Genomic DNA, 18,890 nt, shown 5'->3' with positions numbered 1-18,890 from the left:
GCATATTTCTTTCAATCTCAATTCCATGCTCTTCCCCTCCAGTGGCCTATGATTCTGTATTTCTTCTCTAAATAACATTAACATTGACTGGGGGATAGCAAACGACAACTTTGTGACATCCCCAAAGAATCTTTCTGAAAGTGAGGCCGACGGTGATTAAGTAATAAGTACACTGAGTATGATTCAGCAAGGTTTCTGATTAATGGGTCTTGTTTTGAGTTTTTCTTTTCAAAAAACAGAGTTTAGTAGCAAATGATTCTCTAGAATTGGACTAGATCATTTCTGAAATTTATCTGAGTTCTAAATCCATACGGATCTAGTTCTCTGGATAAAAGGCATCTCAAAAGAGTTTCCAACTTCAGTACTTCTCATTCTGTTCTCTTCAATCCACTTAAAACAGATTTTTATTTTTACTGTCTTTGCTCTTCAAAACAATTGTTATCAAAATCACTAGGACTTCCCTGAGAGTCCAATGGTTAAGAGTGCATGTTTCGTTTGACAGAAAACAACAAAATTCTGTAAATCCTTCAATTAAAAAATAAATTTAAAAAAGACAAAGAGTGCACGCTTCTACTTTGGGAGGCTTGGTTTTGATCCTTGGTTGGGGAACTAAGATCCTGCATGCCACACAGTGTGGCCAAAAAAAAAAAAAAAAAAAAAATCACCAATGACCTCCATATTTTTACCAAAACTAATTCTTGCCTTTGATTCTGGGCTACACAGCAAATGGGACAGTTGATCACTTTCCTCACTGAAGCTCTTTTTCCTTCTTGGCCTCTCAGTGTTTCTCTTCTCCAGTGGCTGTTCTGTTTTTCTCATAGCGCTGACCTCAGTAGAGCAAGGCCCCTGAGCTCAGTTGCCTCTTTTCTTCTGTCTCTAAACTCACTTACTCCCTTGGTGCTCTCATCCAGTCTCGTGGTTTTACCAGGTATATGCTGACAGTTCCCAAATTTATATTTCTAGCTCAAACTTCTCCCTTGAATTCCAGTCTTGTGTATCCAGTTTGACTGCTCAGCATCTCTTCTTAGGTGTCTCTAGATATTTAAAACTTAATATGCCCCAAGCATAACTCTTGTTTCATAGTCTCCCATTTCAGTAAATGGCAGCTTGTTTCTTCCAATCACCAGGCCAAACACCCTGGGTCATCACTGATTCCGCTTACACTTACACATTCATCCAGCTGATCAGCAGGTTCCACCTCCAAGTCCATCCAGAATCTGACTCTTCCTCACCACCTCCACTGTTGTCCCTTTGGCCAAAGTAGCTTCATCTTTTCACCTGAATTCTTAAAATCGCCTCCTAACTTGTCTCACGGACTCTTGCTCTTCTTGTCTACTTTAGTGTAAGGGTTTAGTTTTCTTCAGATACCCTCACATCTTTGCTCAGGTATCTTCTAGATCAGGCCTTCCCTTGACTACATTCTAAAACCATCGCTCTTGCCTTCCAGTCCCCAGCACACTCTATTCTCTCCTGCTGTATTTTTCTCCTTAGCTTGTCTAATATGCTCTGTAAGTTACTTACGTGGTTTTGTTTTTTGTGTCCCCTTGCACTTGAATGTGAGTTCCATCAATGTAGGGATGTTTGCTCCATTATCTAGAATGGTGCCTGGAACAGAACAGTGACTGAGGTGTTTGTTAAATGAATAAGCTGACCCTCCTCAGCTTTTTTGCTGCTCTAAGTTGTTATGGATAATACATATGCAATAAACCATATTGAAGTGAAGTCGCTCAGTCGTGTCCGATTCTTTGAGACCCCATGGACTGTAGCCTAACAGGCTCCTCCATTCATGGGATTTTCCAGGCAAGAATACTGGAGTGGGTTGTCATTTCCTTCTCCAGGAGATCTTCCCAACCCAGGGATTGAACCCGGGTCTCCCATGTTGTAGGCAGACGCTTTACTGAGCCGCCAGGGAAGTCCAAACCATATTGGGTTCATTTTAATCTTAACAGTGTTTTGAACATTATTTTCCTTGGAAGATAATGATGATGTAAGCTTACTTAAGTCAAGGGCCAGATGATAAAGTTACGACCAGCCTGTATTTTCTTCGTGCAATTAAATTATTTAATTATTATGATGGCCTTGCCAAATTCAGTATGCCTCAGGGAAAAGAGGGTAACATGCTTTATGAACCTAACGTTGTTCATGCTCAGACTGTATTAAGAACATTTTAGAAGATTCATGGGGCTAGTAGAAATGGTCAAGACATTGACCATTCTAATTCTTTCATTAACTTTGCATGAAACTGAAAAATTATAACTGACACTATCTCTAACTGGAAGTAAACACTCCCTAATCCTTTTCATCAGTTATTGCCAGAGCAGAGACATTAGGGGAGGATAAGCACATACATGGAAAAAGCTGATTTAGAAGTTGCACTTGCTCAAAATTTTTGAGATCTTTGTTTTAATATCCTGCAAATCTTTTTTTCTGATATACCTGACAATGGTAATATGTTTTGAATGTCCACTTTATTCTGTCCTAATTGTCTCTAATAATGGTAGCTAATGTTTGCTACACACAAACATGTCATCTCAGCATCCTTCCAGCCCTGTGCAGAAGCTGCTCCTAACATTCTAATTGTATTGAAACAGAATAGTAGATACTCTAAATTCTCTGAGAGGTATAAGGCTGTTTGTTGTTGCTTAGTTGCTAAGTTGAATCTGACTCTTTTGGACCTCATGGACTGTAGCCCCGCAGGCTCCTCTATCCATGGGATTTCCAAGGCCAGAATACTGGAGTGGGTTGCCATCTCCTTCTTCAGGGGCTCTTCCAAGCACAGGGATCGAACCTGCGTTTCGTGCATTAGCAGGCAGATTCTTTACAACTGAGCCACCAGGGAAGCTCGTAAGGCTGTTTGCTGCTGCTGCTGCTAAGTCGCTTCAGTCGTGTCCGACTCTGTGTGTTTACCTCATGCCAAATAGCTTTGTGCTATTTAAAATTGCTTTTCTTTCCTTCCTTGCTGTTGTCTGCTGCCTCTTGCCCTATCACTGTTTTATGTTCCTCCCCCTCTAATTTGCTTTCTGAGCAAGTAAACCAACAATACTTTGTTAGAGTTTTGTATTTAAGGTACAGGTAATTGGATGTAGCCGACGACCTGATAGACTCTGCTTTCAGTGCGGTTTCAATGCATGAATCTCATTTACTCTTGGGCTCTTTTCTTATTTCTTGCCACTATTTGCTGGATCAGTTCAGTTCAGTCGCTCAGTTGTGTCCGACTCTTTGCACCTCCATGGACTGCAGCACGCCAGGCCTCCCTGTCCATCACCAATTCCCGGACTTTACTCAAACTCATGTCCATTGAGTCGGTGATGCCATCCAACTATCTCATCCTCTGTCATCCCCTTCTCCTCCTGCCTTCAATCTTTCCCAGCATCAGGGTCTTGTCCAGTGAGTCAGTTCTTCGCATCAGGTGGCCAAAGTATTGGAGTTTCAGCTTCAGTGTCAGTCCTTCCAATGGACACCCAGGACTGATCTCCTTTAGGATAGACTGGTTGGATCTCCTGGCAGTCCAAGGGACTCCCAAGAGTCTTCTCCAACACCACAGTTCAAAAGCATCAATTCTTTGGCACTCAGCTTTCTTTATAGTTCAATTCTCACATCTATACATGACTACTGGAAAAACCATAGCTTTGACTAGATGGACCTTTGTTGGCAAAATAATGTCTCTGCTTTTTAATATGCTGTCTAGGTTGGTCATAACTTTTCTTCCAAGCAAGCGTCTTTTAATTTCATGGCTGCAGTCACCATCTGCAGTGATTTTGGAGCCCCAAAATATAGTCTGTCACTGTTTCCCCATCTATTTCCCATGAAGTGATGGGACCAGATGCCATGAGATTAGTTTTATGAATGTTGAGTTTTAACCCAACTTTTTCACTCTCCTCTTTCACTTTCATCAGGAGGCTCTTAGTTCTTCTTTGCTTTCTGCTATAAGGGTGGTGTCACCTGCATATCAGGAGTCAGAAATGGCAGCCCACCCCGGTATTCTTGCCTAGAGAATACCATGGACAGAGAAGCCTGGTGGACTGCTGTCCATGGGGTTGCACAGTCAGACACGGCTGAAGTGACTTAGCATGCAGGCATACATTGGAGAAGGAAATGGCAACCCACTCCAGTATTCTTGCCTAGAGAATACTGTGGACAGAGGAGCCTGGTGGGCTGCTGTCCATAGGGTCACACAGTCGGACATGGCTGAAGCGACTTAGCATGCATGCATGCATGCATGCATGCATTGGAGAAGGAAGTGGCAACCCACTCCAGTATTCTTGCCTGGAGAATCCGAGGGACAGAGGAGCCTGGTTGGCTGCCGTCTATGGGGTCTCACAGAGTTAGACATGACTGAAGCGACTTAGCAGCAGCAGCATCTGCATATCTGAGGTTATTGATATTTCTCCCAGTAATCTTGATTCCAGCTTGTGCTTCATCCAGCTAAGCATTTCTTATGATGTACTCTGCATATAAGTTAAATAAGCAGGGTGACAATATACAGCCTTGACGTACTCCTTTCCTGATTTTGGAACCAGTCTTTTGTTCCATGTCCAGTTCTAACTGTTGCGGATAGTCAAGGTTACTTGGCTTTTAAATAAATGATGTTTTCTTTAATGTTAAAAGAGGTAAGTTAATATTTCTTGCTTACACTGGCATTCTGTATCTGAGTTTATACATTTTAGAAGCCACATCCCAGTTGCACATTTGCTGAAAGTTAGACACATTACCAGTATTTTTCCAAATGTATTAATATTATCTGCCTTATAAGCATTGATTAGAAATTGACTGTCATTATAGCCAGAACAGTTTGGCCTGGACCTCACCGTGCTTATAGCAACATCTTGTTACTGTCAACTTGATTTTGAAAATTGAAACTCAGTCTACTTTTCACAACCAAATACACTGATAGCTTACAATTAGCACTTATTTTTAATATTGTTTACCACATGGATGAAATTGTCAACTCCAGTCATAGTGGAATCAACACCATCTGTGAAATGAATTACTTTTTATTCCCTTATTCAGCCCTTAGTGTTCCTTGGCATTTTTTAATGTCTTTTTTTCTTCAGATTATTTCCCTGGTGATGACATCTAACAGTGTTATGAATGTATATGAAATTTAAATTACCTTATATGTTGATAGATGTTTTATTAGATTTATGCATTGGAGTCATTGAATACCCATTGTCATAGATAGATGAAAATGTACTGTTACTCTCCTAACATTTTTTTCCCTTCTATACTCAGAATAAGGCCAAACATTTTAAATTATTTACATCAATAATCCTTAAGTGTCTGTCTAATAAATGTAGAAATATTGTGAGAATATATAAATAATGTATTCTAAACTTCTTCCTTTGTTTTACTGTATAGGTATTTCAGGTATTGAATGAAAAGAAACAAATACATGCTATAAAGTATGTAAACTTAGAAGAAGCAGATAGCCAAACAGTTGAGAGTTACCGGAATGAAATTGCTTACCTGAATAAACTACAACAACATAGTGATAAGATCATCCGACTTTATGATTAGTAAGAATTTTTCAGTTTAAAATAAAACTTTTTTTTTGCTTTAATTTTTATGATAAACACTTAAATCTTCGTTGTATAATCTAACCATTTATTGTTTTGTTTTCGTTTATTTTTAATGGCAGTGAAATCACAGATCAGTACATCTACATGGTAATGGAGTGTGGAAATATTGATCTGAATACTTGGCTTAAAAAGAAAAAATCTATCAGTCCATGGGAACGGAAGAGTTACTGGAAAAATATGTTGGAGGCAGTTTACACAATTCATCAACATGGTATTTTAAAATCTCTTCATTATAATGTTAAAATATTCATTAGTGGTGCCATCTTAGAGAAAGACACTTATGATTTTAAGGTATTGGTTATTGGCAGCTTTAGGCTAAATAAACTAAATATTTGGCAGTTTAATAAAGATGAAGAGACAAAACCATTTCTTTAAAATACTGTTAACAAAAGAATACAGGGCATGAACTAAAATCCCCACATTCATGAAGCATCCATAACACAAAATGTTTCATTATCAGTAATAACATAGTCCCTAGTCCTGGGTCTCCAAATATTTGAATCGCAGCAGATCTGAGACTAAGGTTCAGGCATCCTAAAAATCTTAAATGTTTATTTTACTCATTCTAGTTGTTTTGTATTATGCACCTTGTGTGAGAGTTTTTTTTTTTTAACTACTAGCTCTACATTCTGGGTTGGCTTTTTACTTGGTCTTGGTTCTTTTTTGTTTGTTTATTTTGCTTTTTTGTTTTATTTAAAACTCTTTAATTCTATCATGGCCTTATATACTGTACAGGGCAATTGTCTCTTGTTTATGCATCCCAGCCTCTCCCTGTGACCCCTAATCCATTTCTCCTTCTTCATAGAATCCTGAATTTCCTTCCAACTTTTCAACAGTTTGGACTTGGTTCTTTTTAGTGGTTCTTTGCCTTTTCCTTATTTTAAATAACTGATAATATAGGTAATTGTAAATTATCTCCTTATGTCTCTCTTCCTATAAGTTAGAAGATAATTCACCAGTGATCCAGATCAGGCTTAGGGGTAGGTATGTGAGGGGCAGTAGAGTCCTACCACATGGCAGCATAATTTACAGTACTGTCTTGTGCTCAGAGAAGCACAGTGGTTGTTAAGAGCATAAACTCTGAAGTCAGACTGCCTGGTTCAACTCATGACCCTGTTCCTTAGGCTGTGTAGCCTTGAACAGATTGCTTAAACTCTACCTTAGCTTCTGCAACTAAAAATGAGGATAATAATAGTACTTGCCTCAGCATTGGTATGAGGGTTGAATGGTTCAATACAAGCTGCAAACTTAAAATAGTGCCTAGCGTGTAGCAATTTGCTCTATGTTCACAGAGTATATTAAAAATGAATATTTAATTTGACAAAAGGAACCAACTCATGAGTAGACTGTGCAATATCTTTGTACTTAGAATGTTTGACATTGTCTGATATTATACTGGATTTTTATTTTGAAGGTATTGTTCACAGTGATCTGAAACCTGCTAACTTTCTGATAGTTGATGGAATGCTAAAGCTAATCGATTTTGGAATTGCAAACCAAATGCAACCAGATACAACAAGTATTGTTAAAGACTCTCAGGTAATGAATGGCTGGTTACTACACAGTAGAGTTCAATTCCTTTTCATCTTTGAAGTATTAATTTGCTAATGAGGATTTTATTTTTCCCTACTTCATTTTTCAAAGGATTTGAAAACTTTTTTATAAGAATAAATTTATGATTACCATAAAAAATAAATCAGTCACACAGTTAATACAATTTAGTATAGAAAGTCAAGACCCAGTAGACATATATCCAGCAATTTTGAATGATTTTCATATAGCTGAGGTAGAGAAGCAGTAATACCTGCCTTGAAATCATTTTGCTTATCTAAAATTCACCTAAAACTTTGTCTCAGTTTCCTGGTAGCAGCCAAAGAGAATTGCAGTTTTATGTATTTCATTGTCCTTTATGAGGTAAGATTATTTCATTCTTCCAGAGAAGTAAAGCTTTCCCTATCATTTACATTTGAAAAAAATTCTCAAGTGGGCCTTCATATTGGAAACAACATAACAAATATTGTACTCAATGACATTTTTATAATAAGATATGCAACAGCAATCTTAATAAACTTGTTCCCATAAAAACCAAGGTGATGACAATCAAAGAATGACTAAAAATAATCCTGCTTACAGCCAGGACAGTGTGCTCCATGTATGCAGATCTCTGATGTGGATCTGCCTTAATCCTAGGAATAAAACTGGATTTTTTTTTTTTTTAGGAGTAGCTGGGCAGCATGCCCTTCAAACAGTTCTGTTTGACAGTTACTTCTTTTTATATCAAAAATACAGCTGAAATTTAGTTGTAAACCAGTTTGACGGTAACTTCTATGGCAAGACTCTAAAGTATAGGCATTCTATATTTGAAAGCAGAATCATTTTAGAATAAAATAAATGCAGTGTAAGGTTGGCATAATCCTGCTGCGGAAACTCTTGCATGATGTAGACACCCATCCTGTCTCTATTTGGACGTGGGCCCAGGGAATACTTAGAGACAAACTGGATTTTTGGCTGATTGGTTGGTGGTTTATATTGAAAAGTGTTCTGGGTCTATTCCAGCACAGAAATGAGTGACGGATCAATTCCTTCAAAGTTTATGGCCATTAATAAATTTTATCCTGTGAAATGTTATGGTCTCTGCCTACCATAATCATAGAAATAGCTCAGCATTCTGAAAGGAGTAAATTTTTTGATTATGAATCTAATTTATTTTGCTGGAAATGTGAAGAAATTTGTTTTAATATTTTTGTCAGTTATTTGAGTTTCACAAATATATTGCTGAAATCTGTAATTATTCAAGTTGTCAAGAATTTGGCATTCATGTTTTTAAAAATAGCAGACTGAAGTATTTTCATTGATTTCCGTGTTTTCTGTGATTTGGCAAGTAGGTTGGGACGGTTAATTATATGCCACCAGAAGCAATCAAAGATATGTCTTCAAGAGAAAATGGGAAGTCCAAATCGAAGGTACTTTAAGATTATTTATATCCCATTTATTTTGCACAAACAGGAAATGGGCTAGTCTCTGACTAAATTAACAGATAACTGAAAATTTATTTCTTTAAGTTCTAAAATTAAGCCATTATAGAGACCTTGCCTTATTAAGCAGACTGTCCTGGGATTCAATTTTACCCTTCTTTATTGATTTGAGATTGCTCTTTTAATATTGTGCTTTTAATGTGGTGATGCCTTACAATGTGCTCCTATAAGAAATGCATATTGGATATGTTTTTAGTTTTAAAAATAAGACTAAATTCTGATATGGACATCTTAATTAACACTGAACTTATAACCTTAGAAGTCTTTTTTGTTTCCTCTCTGACTCTTAACGTTTTATTTCTTACTGTTTCTTCATTTGTAAATTTTACATTTCCAAGTACAACTCTAGCAGGTAATTTTTTCCATGTACTTTCCCACTTCCCTTATTTTGCTACCACTGTGAGCGCTCATGTTAGTCTCACTGGTGCCCTTTGTTGAGTCAGCTTTGCCTGCCATGGTGCCTCTGGCTCCAGACTCATCCTTCTTCCCCTATAGCAGGGTAGTCTAACGGATGCAAGCATACATTGCTGTGCAGTCCCTGTGTTCAAGTTACAGATCTACCTCATTATCAACTGTCTTTGTGACCTGACTTGCCTGTTTCTTTGTCTATCAGTTAGGCTTCTGAATAGTACCTACTTTAAAAGTAATTGAGGATTAAATGAGAAAGAATATAAAGCATTTAGTACATTGTCCAGATGAAAACAGTTGCTTAATAAATATGCTTTCACTTGGTAAATTATATTTTCCTCCCTAGAAAATTGTGGCTTCTAAATACCTTTGCAAATAACTGACATATAATTATGCCTAACAGCTTCTCTTATAAAAATTCTTCTTAAATCTCTTTAGCTTCTCCTTTTCTTTTAACACATAGATTTGTCTGCTCTTTTTTCTTGATTAGACTTGCCATAGTTTTGTTAATTTTCAAGATCTAGGTCTTGGGTAGAGGTGGGAGGGAGGCCCTAGAGGGAGAGCATGTATGTATACTTATAACTGATTCACATTGTTGTACAGCAGAAACTAACACAGCATTGTAAAGTAATTATCTTCCAATTAAAAATAAATTAAAAAAAATAAAGAACTAGGTCTAGATTTCACTTACTATATTTTCATTTGCTGTCTAATTAATTTCTGCTTTTATCTTTGTCATTTGTATTCCCTTTAGGTTTTTTTCCCTTTGCTTCTGCATTTAAATAATTGCTATTTTAATTTTAGTAGTCTTCTGTATAAAGTTTTACTCAAGTAAAACTTTTTACTGTTGCTGCTACTGTTATTGTAGTGTTTCTTATTTTCACTAATTTCCAAAATTCCCGATTTCAGGTTTAAATTTTTCTTTCTTTAAAATAAAATTGGATTTGAGCTGCATGTAATGTTCAGATCTTTTTCAGTTGTCAACTCAGTACTTTAGTATGTAATAATGGGAAATATCAATTCCATTGTATCACCTGCTCTGCAGTGGCCTTAGGGATTCTGAATAGAAGATAAATTTTTATCCCAACATGTAAGCTCATCGTTGCTATAGAAGAGCTCAGGGCCCCTCCCAGTCTAGCTCTGTTCTGGAATTGCTTTCCAGTGAGCAGCTAATGGCCACTTGGGCCTTCTGTTCTGGGGTCTGTCGGGCACATTGATTACTTCTCTCTGCGTCAAATGCCTCTACCATGCAGGACTTGTGGCTGTTGGTGATTTGTCTCCATTTACATTCTGGTTTTATTGTAAATATTTTCCTTATGTTTATGGTTTTGCTACCAGGCAGCTCTGTCTAACTTATCTGGGGATTTGGAGAGTTTGAAAAACTATGCTGCCATAACACTGCTATTTTCCTTGAATCTGAAATTATTTTTAGTCTGTGATTTAGGTTTAGAAATGGACTTAAATTTCCAAGTGATTAAATTGGAGGAAAAGATTATTTTTTATTATTATTATTATCAGTTTTCTTTGTGTTCAGATAACGGAATCTATTTTCTTGCTCATGTTCTGAAGGGCATGTCAAAATTTGCCCCCACTTCAAAGAATTTAATATAGTTGCTTAATATAGTTCTATTAAATGTGGTTTCAGTGCATAAAAATTCATAACATCTCTTAGTTGATTATACCTTTTATCACAGTGAAATGACCTTCTTATGTTAGGAGCATTTTGCTGTGTTCTCTTTTTCTAATATTAATATTGTTGTTAATATTAAAAGTAATATTAATACTTTTTCTTTTTTGTATTTGGTTATATGTGTCCATTTTTTTTCCCCTCTAGCTTTCTGTGTCATTTGGTTTAGATTAATCCTTTGTATAGAACATATGGTTACTTTTGTTATACTGTTTATTATGTATCTTTTAAAAGAGGAGTTTAGCCATTCTCATTTACTATACTCACTGCTGTGCTTGGTCTTAATCATGTTTTTTTAAAGTCAAAAGTAGAATTATGTTGTTAATATTGCATTACTTCTAATGAGGTTATTTAATACAAAGAACATTTAATAATTAATATTTACTGAGAACCAGAAACTATTCTCTATGTTTACCCATATCTCATGGTTATTTAATGTCCATGACAATGTCCTTTTATTATTTCTGTTTTGGAAGTGAGGAAACAGATAAGGAGAACTACCAGCTAGTACTAAGTCAGGGATTCAAGCCCAGCCCAGCCCAGCCCAGCCCAGTCTGGCTCTATCGCTTATGTTCTTAGTTTTAGGGTAGCTCAGCTTAACCTTTTTTAAAATCTATACATAGTTACATATTATGAATTTATTTAAAACCATATTTTAATCCAGTAATTTTGGGGAAAACAAGTAAATTTCATACTTGCAGTTATGATTTTTAGCTTTGTGTTTTCACAGACTGACAAGAATGTAATATTTTGTTTCAGTCGATCTATTTTAATTATGAGTTTGTTGAATGGAGCTCATTTCTTTTGATAAAATTGCCTAATGTAACAAACACTAGAAAAGGATGTTTTGTAACGAACATAATTTAATACTTGACACATGTAATGAGGTTTAATTATGATTTTAAATATGAGGGTAAATATGTGTGTGTGTATAATATTTTAATTTTATGCTAAAATAACAGTAACTTCTTCTTTTTTTTTTTTAAACTTAGATAAGCCCCCAAAGTGATGTTTGGTCCTTAGGTTGCATTTTGTACTATATGACTTATGGGAAAACACCGTTTCAGCATATAATTAATCAGATTTCTAAATTACATGCCATAATTGACCCTAATCATGAAATTGAATTTCCTGATATTCCAGAGAAAGATCTTCAAGATGTATTAAAGGTAATATTAATAGTATATAAATATAGAAGAATTATATTTCATATAGTACTTAATTGTTTACTTAAAGAAATAGCTGAGGGAATTCTCTAGTGGTCCAGTGGTTAAGACTCAGCACTTTCACTACTGTGGCCTAGCTTCAGTCGATGGCCAGGGAACTAAGATCCTGCAAGCCGCATGGCATGGCCAGAAAATGAAAGAGAAATAGATGAAATGATTGGAATTTCTGGAGTAGATAAAGCTTGTCCATTGAAAGTTCATTTTGAAGGTTTTTAAAACATATGAATACTTGGAGATTTTGAAGAAATGATGTGTAAAATCATCTTGTCATTTCTGCGTAGGCACTCTAGAAAGCAGCTTCTGTAATATGATGCAACCTGGAAAAATACTTTATCAATATTGCATAAGGAAACTTGCTTTGTTTTTGTTTTAAAAACTTAACCTTTATGTTTATAGTGTTGTTTAATAAGGGATCCTAAAAAGAGGATATCCATTCCTGAGCTTCTGGCACATCCATATGTTCAGCTTCAAACTCATCCAGGTACTTCTTTAAAAATAAATTTATTACCCAATTGGTAATATCAACAACCTTCTGACTACTCTTTTCCTGCATGCCTCCTCCCTTAAGGAAGTTCCTTAATGCTAAATACGAAAATAAATGCGATCGCCTTCTTTTACTTGCCGGCATTCATTTTTACTTATCCTAGGAAAGGGACTATGATCAGTGATAAATTATAAGAATGTAGTTATTGTGCTTTTAAGCAGAATACACATTTATATATGAACTTCTATTTTTCTTATTTGATACCAGTGTGCTATTAATTCTATATATATTTTACACCTAGGCTTCATAGGTGGCTCAGTGGTAAAGAATCTGCCTGCCAAGCAGGAGATGTGGGTTCAATCCCTAGGTTGGAAAAATCCTCTGGAGGAGGAAATGGCAACCCACTCCAGTATTCTTGTGTGGGAGATCCCATGGAAGAGGAGCCTGGCGGGCTGTAGTCCATGAGGTCGGACATGAGTCAGACACAACTTAGCAACTAAACAACAAAACCAAATTATTTTATAGGTAACCAGATGGCTAAGGAAACCGCTGAAGAAATGAAATATGTTCTGGGCCAACTTGTTGGCCTGAATTCTCCTAATTCCATTTTGAAAGCTGCTAAAGTGAGTATGTCTATGCTCTGTCTACACTAATTTTAATTGTTTTGTATAGTTTAGTGAGTTAATAGGCACTTAAGTAAACCAAAGGAAAATTGGCCCAGTCATTAGATCAGCTATGAAGTGTGTTTCTGTATTTAGATACTTAATATGTGCTTTTTTTTTTTTTTTTAAACTTTACATAATTGTATTAGTTTTGCCAAATATCAAAATGAATCTGCCTCAGGTATACATGTGCTCCCCATCCTGAACCCTCCTCCCTCCTCCCTCCCCATACCATCCCTCTGGGTCGTCCCAGTGCACTAGCCCCAGGCATCCAGTATCGTGCATCGAACCTGGACTGGCAACTCGTTTCATACATGATATTTTACATGTTTCAATGCCATTCTCCCAAATCTTCCCTCCCTCTCCCTCTCCCACAGAGTCCATAAGACTGTTCTATACATCAGTGTCTCTTTTGCTTAATATGTGCTTTTTAACAAATACAGATTTATTTGATTTGCACTCTTGTAATGGGCAGACAGCACAATTGAAAATGGATTGTCATATAAGGTATATTGAAAAGATTGCTGTCAAGTAGGTCTCAACCAGACTAAATTCAGTAAAGAATCTTTTAAATCAACTCCATTTTTAACACAGCTTTTGAATTTATTTCTTATAGCCAATTTTAAAAACCATCTTAGACAAATCAGAGTATTTGTCACATATAATGACTTCTGCATAGCTGTATATAGCAGTCTGTACTTTTCTCAAAGCAAATGTCTCAAACCTGTTAGTCTCCCAGTGCCTGTTTACACCATAATTTTTTGGATCTCACTGACATTAAACATGTAATCATTTTTATATAACACTGTATACTTAATTGACTTTAGTTACTAGTTTAATATTTCAGCTATAACATTATTGTAAAATTACAGTAACTTAAACTAAAAAGCACTCTTAGCTCTCTGGATAGGGATAACACCAATCTAAGATGTTAAGAACTTGAATACATTTCTGGAGGAATTTATTACATATTTACCATTATATTTGCATTTATATAAGGTAAATTTTTTCTCAAGTTTTCTCGAGTGCTGATAGCTAAATCATTGGCTTTAGGAATTGAAACTGGACCAAAATTTGTTATGTAATTTTTCTCTATATTTCATTTCTCTAATTCTACCAGTGTATTGTTTAAAGCCTTTTATAAATAAAATTAGGTGGATTACCTTTATCACTAAGATTATGTGTTCCTTGATGGCAAAGATATCTTCTATCTTCATAAATTAGATGTTAGCTTAGCCTTAAATCCTGTACTAAATATTGTAGATTTTAGTATATTAATTAGACTTATTTATATAGCAGTTGTATTTTTTAATGTCTTCCATTCTTTAGTTTAAATATCAACTGAAAGTATATTTCCTGTTGATTTTATTTTATAGTATAGGACTTTATCTAAGACTGGCTTTGTTTAAGAAAAAGTAAGGTATCTTGTAATAACACAATGAAAAAGAATATATAGAGGAACAGATATAAATATATCTGAATCACTTTGATATACACCAGAAACTAACACAATATTATAAATCAACTTTATAATACTTCAATTAAAATTTTTTGATATGTAAAACTATGTACATCAGCTATAAAAGAAAAAATAAGGGAGATTAAGGCGAACTTGAGGATGCATCCATACACTTAAAAATAACTGTGTTACATTTTTCTTCCAGAAAGATTGAGCTGCATCTCATAATAGCTGATTCTTAGGCCAAGCTAGGTGTTTAAAACCTTTAACTATCTCCAGTAGTGTATAAAATAATTTGTAATTATAAGAACAATAGAGAAATGTTACATATTAGAAGATGTGAAGTTAATTAAACCTTTGTTAATCTGATGTACGTTGAATTTTAAATATTACAAATCAGATGTGTGTTTTTAATTTTAGACTTTATATGAGCAATACAGTGGTGGTGAAAGTCACGGTTCCTCTTCATCATCCAAGGCTTTGGCAAAAAAATGGGAAAGAAAATGATTTGTGGCTACTCATGAACTGTCAGGTATCACCTGTAAAATATTGGGACTGTTAAACTCTTGGTTCTCTGTGGAAATCTCTTGAAGACAGCTTCACTCTGAACAGAAAAATTCAGTGGATTATCCTCAAAAGAAAACTGTAAAAATCCGCTAATGGCATTGTATGTATTAAATTGTAGAATTGTTTTCCCTTTTATGTTTCCCTGTAAATCTAATCTATTTGATATCATTTTCACACTTGGGATAGTAGATGGAAAATGGAAATGTATTCTGAAGAACTATGTAAATAGGCTTTGTATAATATAAAATGACACTAAATTCTCAAAGTTATAGAATTGTTTTCTTCAAGCAAATATACTGTTGGTGAGGCAACAAATTTCTTAATAAAAATGGATTAAGGGAAAACATGAGAGTAGACCTTAGTAAATTAACTTTGGGGGAAAAAATTCCAAAGGTTTAAAATTCTAAAAAAGATTTCCAGTTGTTTTATGGCACTGGTAATACTTCATCATTTTAGAGCTGCACTTGGCTCTTTTAATTCTCTTTGATTCTTCATTAATATCTTTGTTTTGGGTGTTCAGAGTGTCATGCTGGATTCTGAGAAGTAGGCAGTATAGAGCATGACCTCATTGTATGACTTGCTTAATGATGAGCAATTACAAATGTGGTCCCAGAACTTCTGAGTCTAAATATAACAGGTTACTTAAAGATATTATCATATAGTATTCTTTTCCCCAATTTTTTCTTTATATTTTGATAGACTTTTTTTTTTTTTATTAAGACTTTATGTTTAGAATAGTTTTGGATTCACGGCAAAATTGAAGGGAAGGTGCAGAGATTTCCCGCACGGCCTGCCTCCCTATCAACATCCACCACCAGAGCGGTACTGTTGTTACATTTAACTAACCTACATTGACACACTAATAATCACCCAAAGCCCATCGTATATATTACAGTTCCCTCTCAGTGCTGCGCATTCTAGGGATTCATACAAATGTATAGTAACATCCATCATTATGCTATTTTAAGAGTGTTTTCACTGCCTGAAAAATTCTCTGTGCTCCACCTGATTATCTCTCTCCTACTTCTAACCCCTGGCAACCACTGATCTTTTCATTGCCTCCATAATTTTGCCCTTTCTAGAATAATCCCATATAGTCGGGATTGTACAATGTTTAGCCTTTCAGATTAGCTTCTTTCACTTAGCAGTATGCATTTAACCTAGTAACATCCACCTTCCTGTCTTTTCATGGCTTGAGAGCTCATTTCTTTTTAGTGCCTAATGGTATTCCATTGTCTGGATGTACCACAATTTATCCATTCACATACTATAGGCCATCTTGATTGCTTTCAAATTTTAGCAATTATGAATAAAGCTGCTCTAAACATCTGTAAGTAGGTTTTTGTGTGATATTCAGCTTCAAAGAGTTGAATACCAAGGAGCATGATTGATGTATTATATGGTTAAAGTATTATGTTCAGTTTTGTTAGAAACTGCCAAACTGTCTTTCATAGTAACTGTACTATTTTGCATTTTCTCTAACAGTGAATGAGAGTTTCTGTTGCTCCATATCCTTGTCAGCATTTGATGTTGTTCATGTTCCAGATTTTGGCCCCTCTAGTAGATTTGTTGTGATATCTCATTGTTCTTTTTATTTGCATTTCCCTGTTGACATATGTTGTGTAGAGAATCTTTTCATATACTTAACCATCTGATAGCTTCTTTAGAGAGATCTTTTCTCCTTTTTCAAAGATCTGTTAACTATTTATGGGTAGTCTATTTCTGGGCTGTCCATTCGGTTCCAGTAATCAGGTTAGCTTTTCCTTCATCAGTAAATGCTGTCTTGATTACTGTCACTTTATAGTAAGTCTTGAAGTCAGGCAGTGTCAGTCTTCCAACTTTCTTCTCCTTTACTATTGTCTTGACTGTTCTGGGTTTTCTGCCAATTCATGTAAACTTTAGAATCTCTTTGTCAATATACATAAGGAAACTTGCTAGAATTTTGATTGGGATTACATTGAATCTGTAGATCAAATTGGGAAGAACTGACATCTTGACAATATTGAGTCTTCCTGTTCCAAGAACATTTATTCTCCATTTATTTAGCTCTTCCTTGATTTAATTATTCAGAGTTTTTCAGTTTTCCTCATATAGACCTTGTACATACATTGTTAGATTTATACATAAGCATTTCATTTTGGGTGGGGGTTGGCTAATGTAAATGGTTGGAGAAGGAAATGGCAACCCACTCCAGTATTCTTGCCTAGGAAATCCCATGGACAGAGGAGCCTGGTGGGCTACAGTCCATGGAGTCTCAAGAGTCGGACACTACTGAGCAAGTAAACCACCACCCATGTAAATGGTATTGTGTTTTTAATTTCAAATTCCACTTGTTCTTGGTGGTTATATTGGAAAACAATCAATATTTATATATCGGTGTTGCTGTTGTTGGTTATTTGTTTTAAGAGTGTTTTATTGATTTTTTTTTAATTTTTAATTTTCTGCATACATGATAAAGTTTCTCACTATTAGGTATGCTGTTTGCTGTATGATTTTTTATGGCTATTCTTTATCAAATTGAGAAATCTCTGTTTCTAGATTGCTGAAAGTTTTTATCATGAATGGGTATTTGATTTTATCAAATGCTTTTCTGTATCAATATTAATAATGATTATGTGATTTTTCTTTTTTTAGCTTGTTGATGTAATGGATAACTGGCTGTTAGTGTAGCTGACATCATCTTGGGCCCTTCTAGTTTCTCCTGTCCCCCTGCTGACCTGAAGCAGGACTGTGCTGTGTCTTGTTTTCAAGCCGCTGCCCCTGCCCTGAGCTAGCTGTGAAATTGCCCCACTGGCCCCTCTAGTGCACAGTGCAGCTGTCAGTGCTTCTGCCCAGTCCCGCCCTATGATTAACTTACCCTATCAATTTTTATTCATCTGTTTTCAAAAAAAATCAGCTGTTGGTTTTGTTGATTTTTCTCTTTTGATTTCCTGTTTCCAATTTCAGTGATTTCTCCTCTAGTTTTTATTGATTTTTTTTCTTCTGTTTACTTTGGATTTAATTTGCTTTTCTTTTTTGGTTTTCTAAAGTACAGACGTAAATCCTTGATTATAGATCTTTCTTGTATTTTTATTTAATTTTGCTGTAAATTTTATTTTATGCACTGCTTTTACTGCATCCCATAAATTTTGATAAATTCTATTTTCATTTCTATTAATTGAAATGTCTTAAAATTTCTCTCCAGGGTGTGAATACTAGGAAGCAGAGATCATCATGGGCTACCTTTGAGACTTACTACCGGCAAATGTTGGCTGTCTTTATGATTTTTTTTCCTATTTCGTACAGATTTTAAAGCTTATCCTTAAGAGTGTTGGCCTAAATTACCTTTTCCTTTTTTTAAAAAAAGTAACTGTTTTACATATGTATATATCAGTATACTGATATCTCCTTAATTTGTTCTTGAAAAATCAGATCTTCTATGTAAAAATAACATTTCATAAAACAGTAAAACACCCTTAAACAAGGGGCAAGCTATCAAGTTAGGATTACAGTGTTTAAAATAATATCTTCTGATTGCTAAATTATGTCCAGTTTTGCCCTGTGTATTTTGAGACTATTTCACTAGATGCATACAAACTTGGAATTTTTTTTTTATCTTCCTGGTAAATATAATGGTCACCATTTCATAGGGATTCTCTTTATTTCTAAGTATATATTTGTCTTGGCCTTTCTATGTTTCTTTGGTTAATAGTTGCCTCGTACACACATATATTCTTTAATTTCTGTGTCCTTTTAGGAATATCCCATAAATAACATACCTGAATTTTACCTTATATTGTCACT

General features: G+C 35.2%; 1 protein-coding gene across 3 annotated transcripts in view; it reads left to right on the top strand.

The window, feature by feature from the left end:
- TTK (TTK protein kinase) overlaps positions 1–15,451 on the top strand; it is a 41,096-nt gene extending 25,645 nt beyond the window's left edge. For all 3 annotated transcript variants that reach the window (XM_006053422.4, XM_006053421.4, XM_006053420.4), the window contains exons 15-22: positions 5,359–5,516; positions 5,639–5,790; positions 6,994–7,118; positions 8,465–8,542; positions 11,702–11,878; positions 12,332–12,416; positions 12,945–13,042; positions 14,961–15,451. In XM_006053422.4, the coding sequence (XP_006053484.3) occupies positions 5,359–5,516; positions 5,639–5,790; positions 6,994–7,118; positions 8,465–8,542; positions 11,702–11,878; positions 12,332–12,416; positions 12,945–13,042; positions 14,961–15,047 (960 nt within the window). In that variant the 3' untranslated portion in view covers positions 15,048–15,451. The remainder of the gene's footprint in view (positions 1–5,358; positions 5,517–5,638; positions 5,791–6,993; positions 7,119–8,464; positions 8,543–11,701; positions 11,879–12,331; positions 12,417–12,944; positions 13,043–14,960) is intronic.
- Positions 15,452–18,890: the final 3,439 nt, after the last annotated feature.

The sequence above is a fragment of the Bubalus bubalis genome, chromosome 10, assembly GCF_019923935.1.
Source record: "Bubalus bubalis isolate 160015118507 breed Murrah chromosome 10, NDDB_SH_1, whole genome shotgun sequence".
Classification (NCBI taxonomy): Eukaryota; Metazoa; Chordata; class Mammalia; order Artiodactyla; family Bovidae; genus Bubalus; species Bubalus bubalis.
Note: the sequence above shows the minus strand (reverse complement) of the source record. Positions and strands in the feature narration are given on the sequence as shown.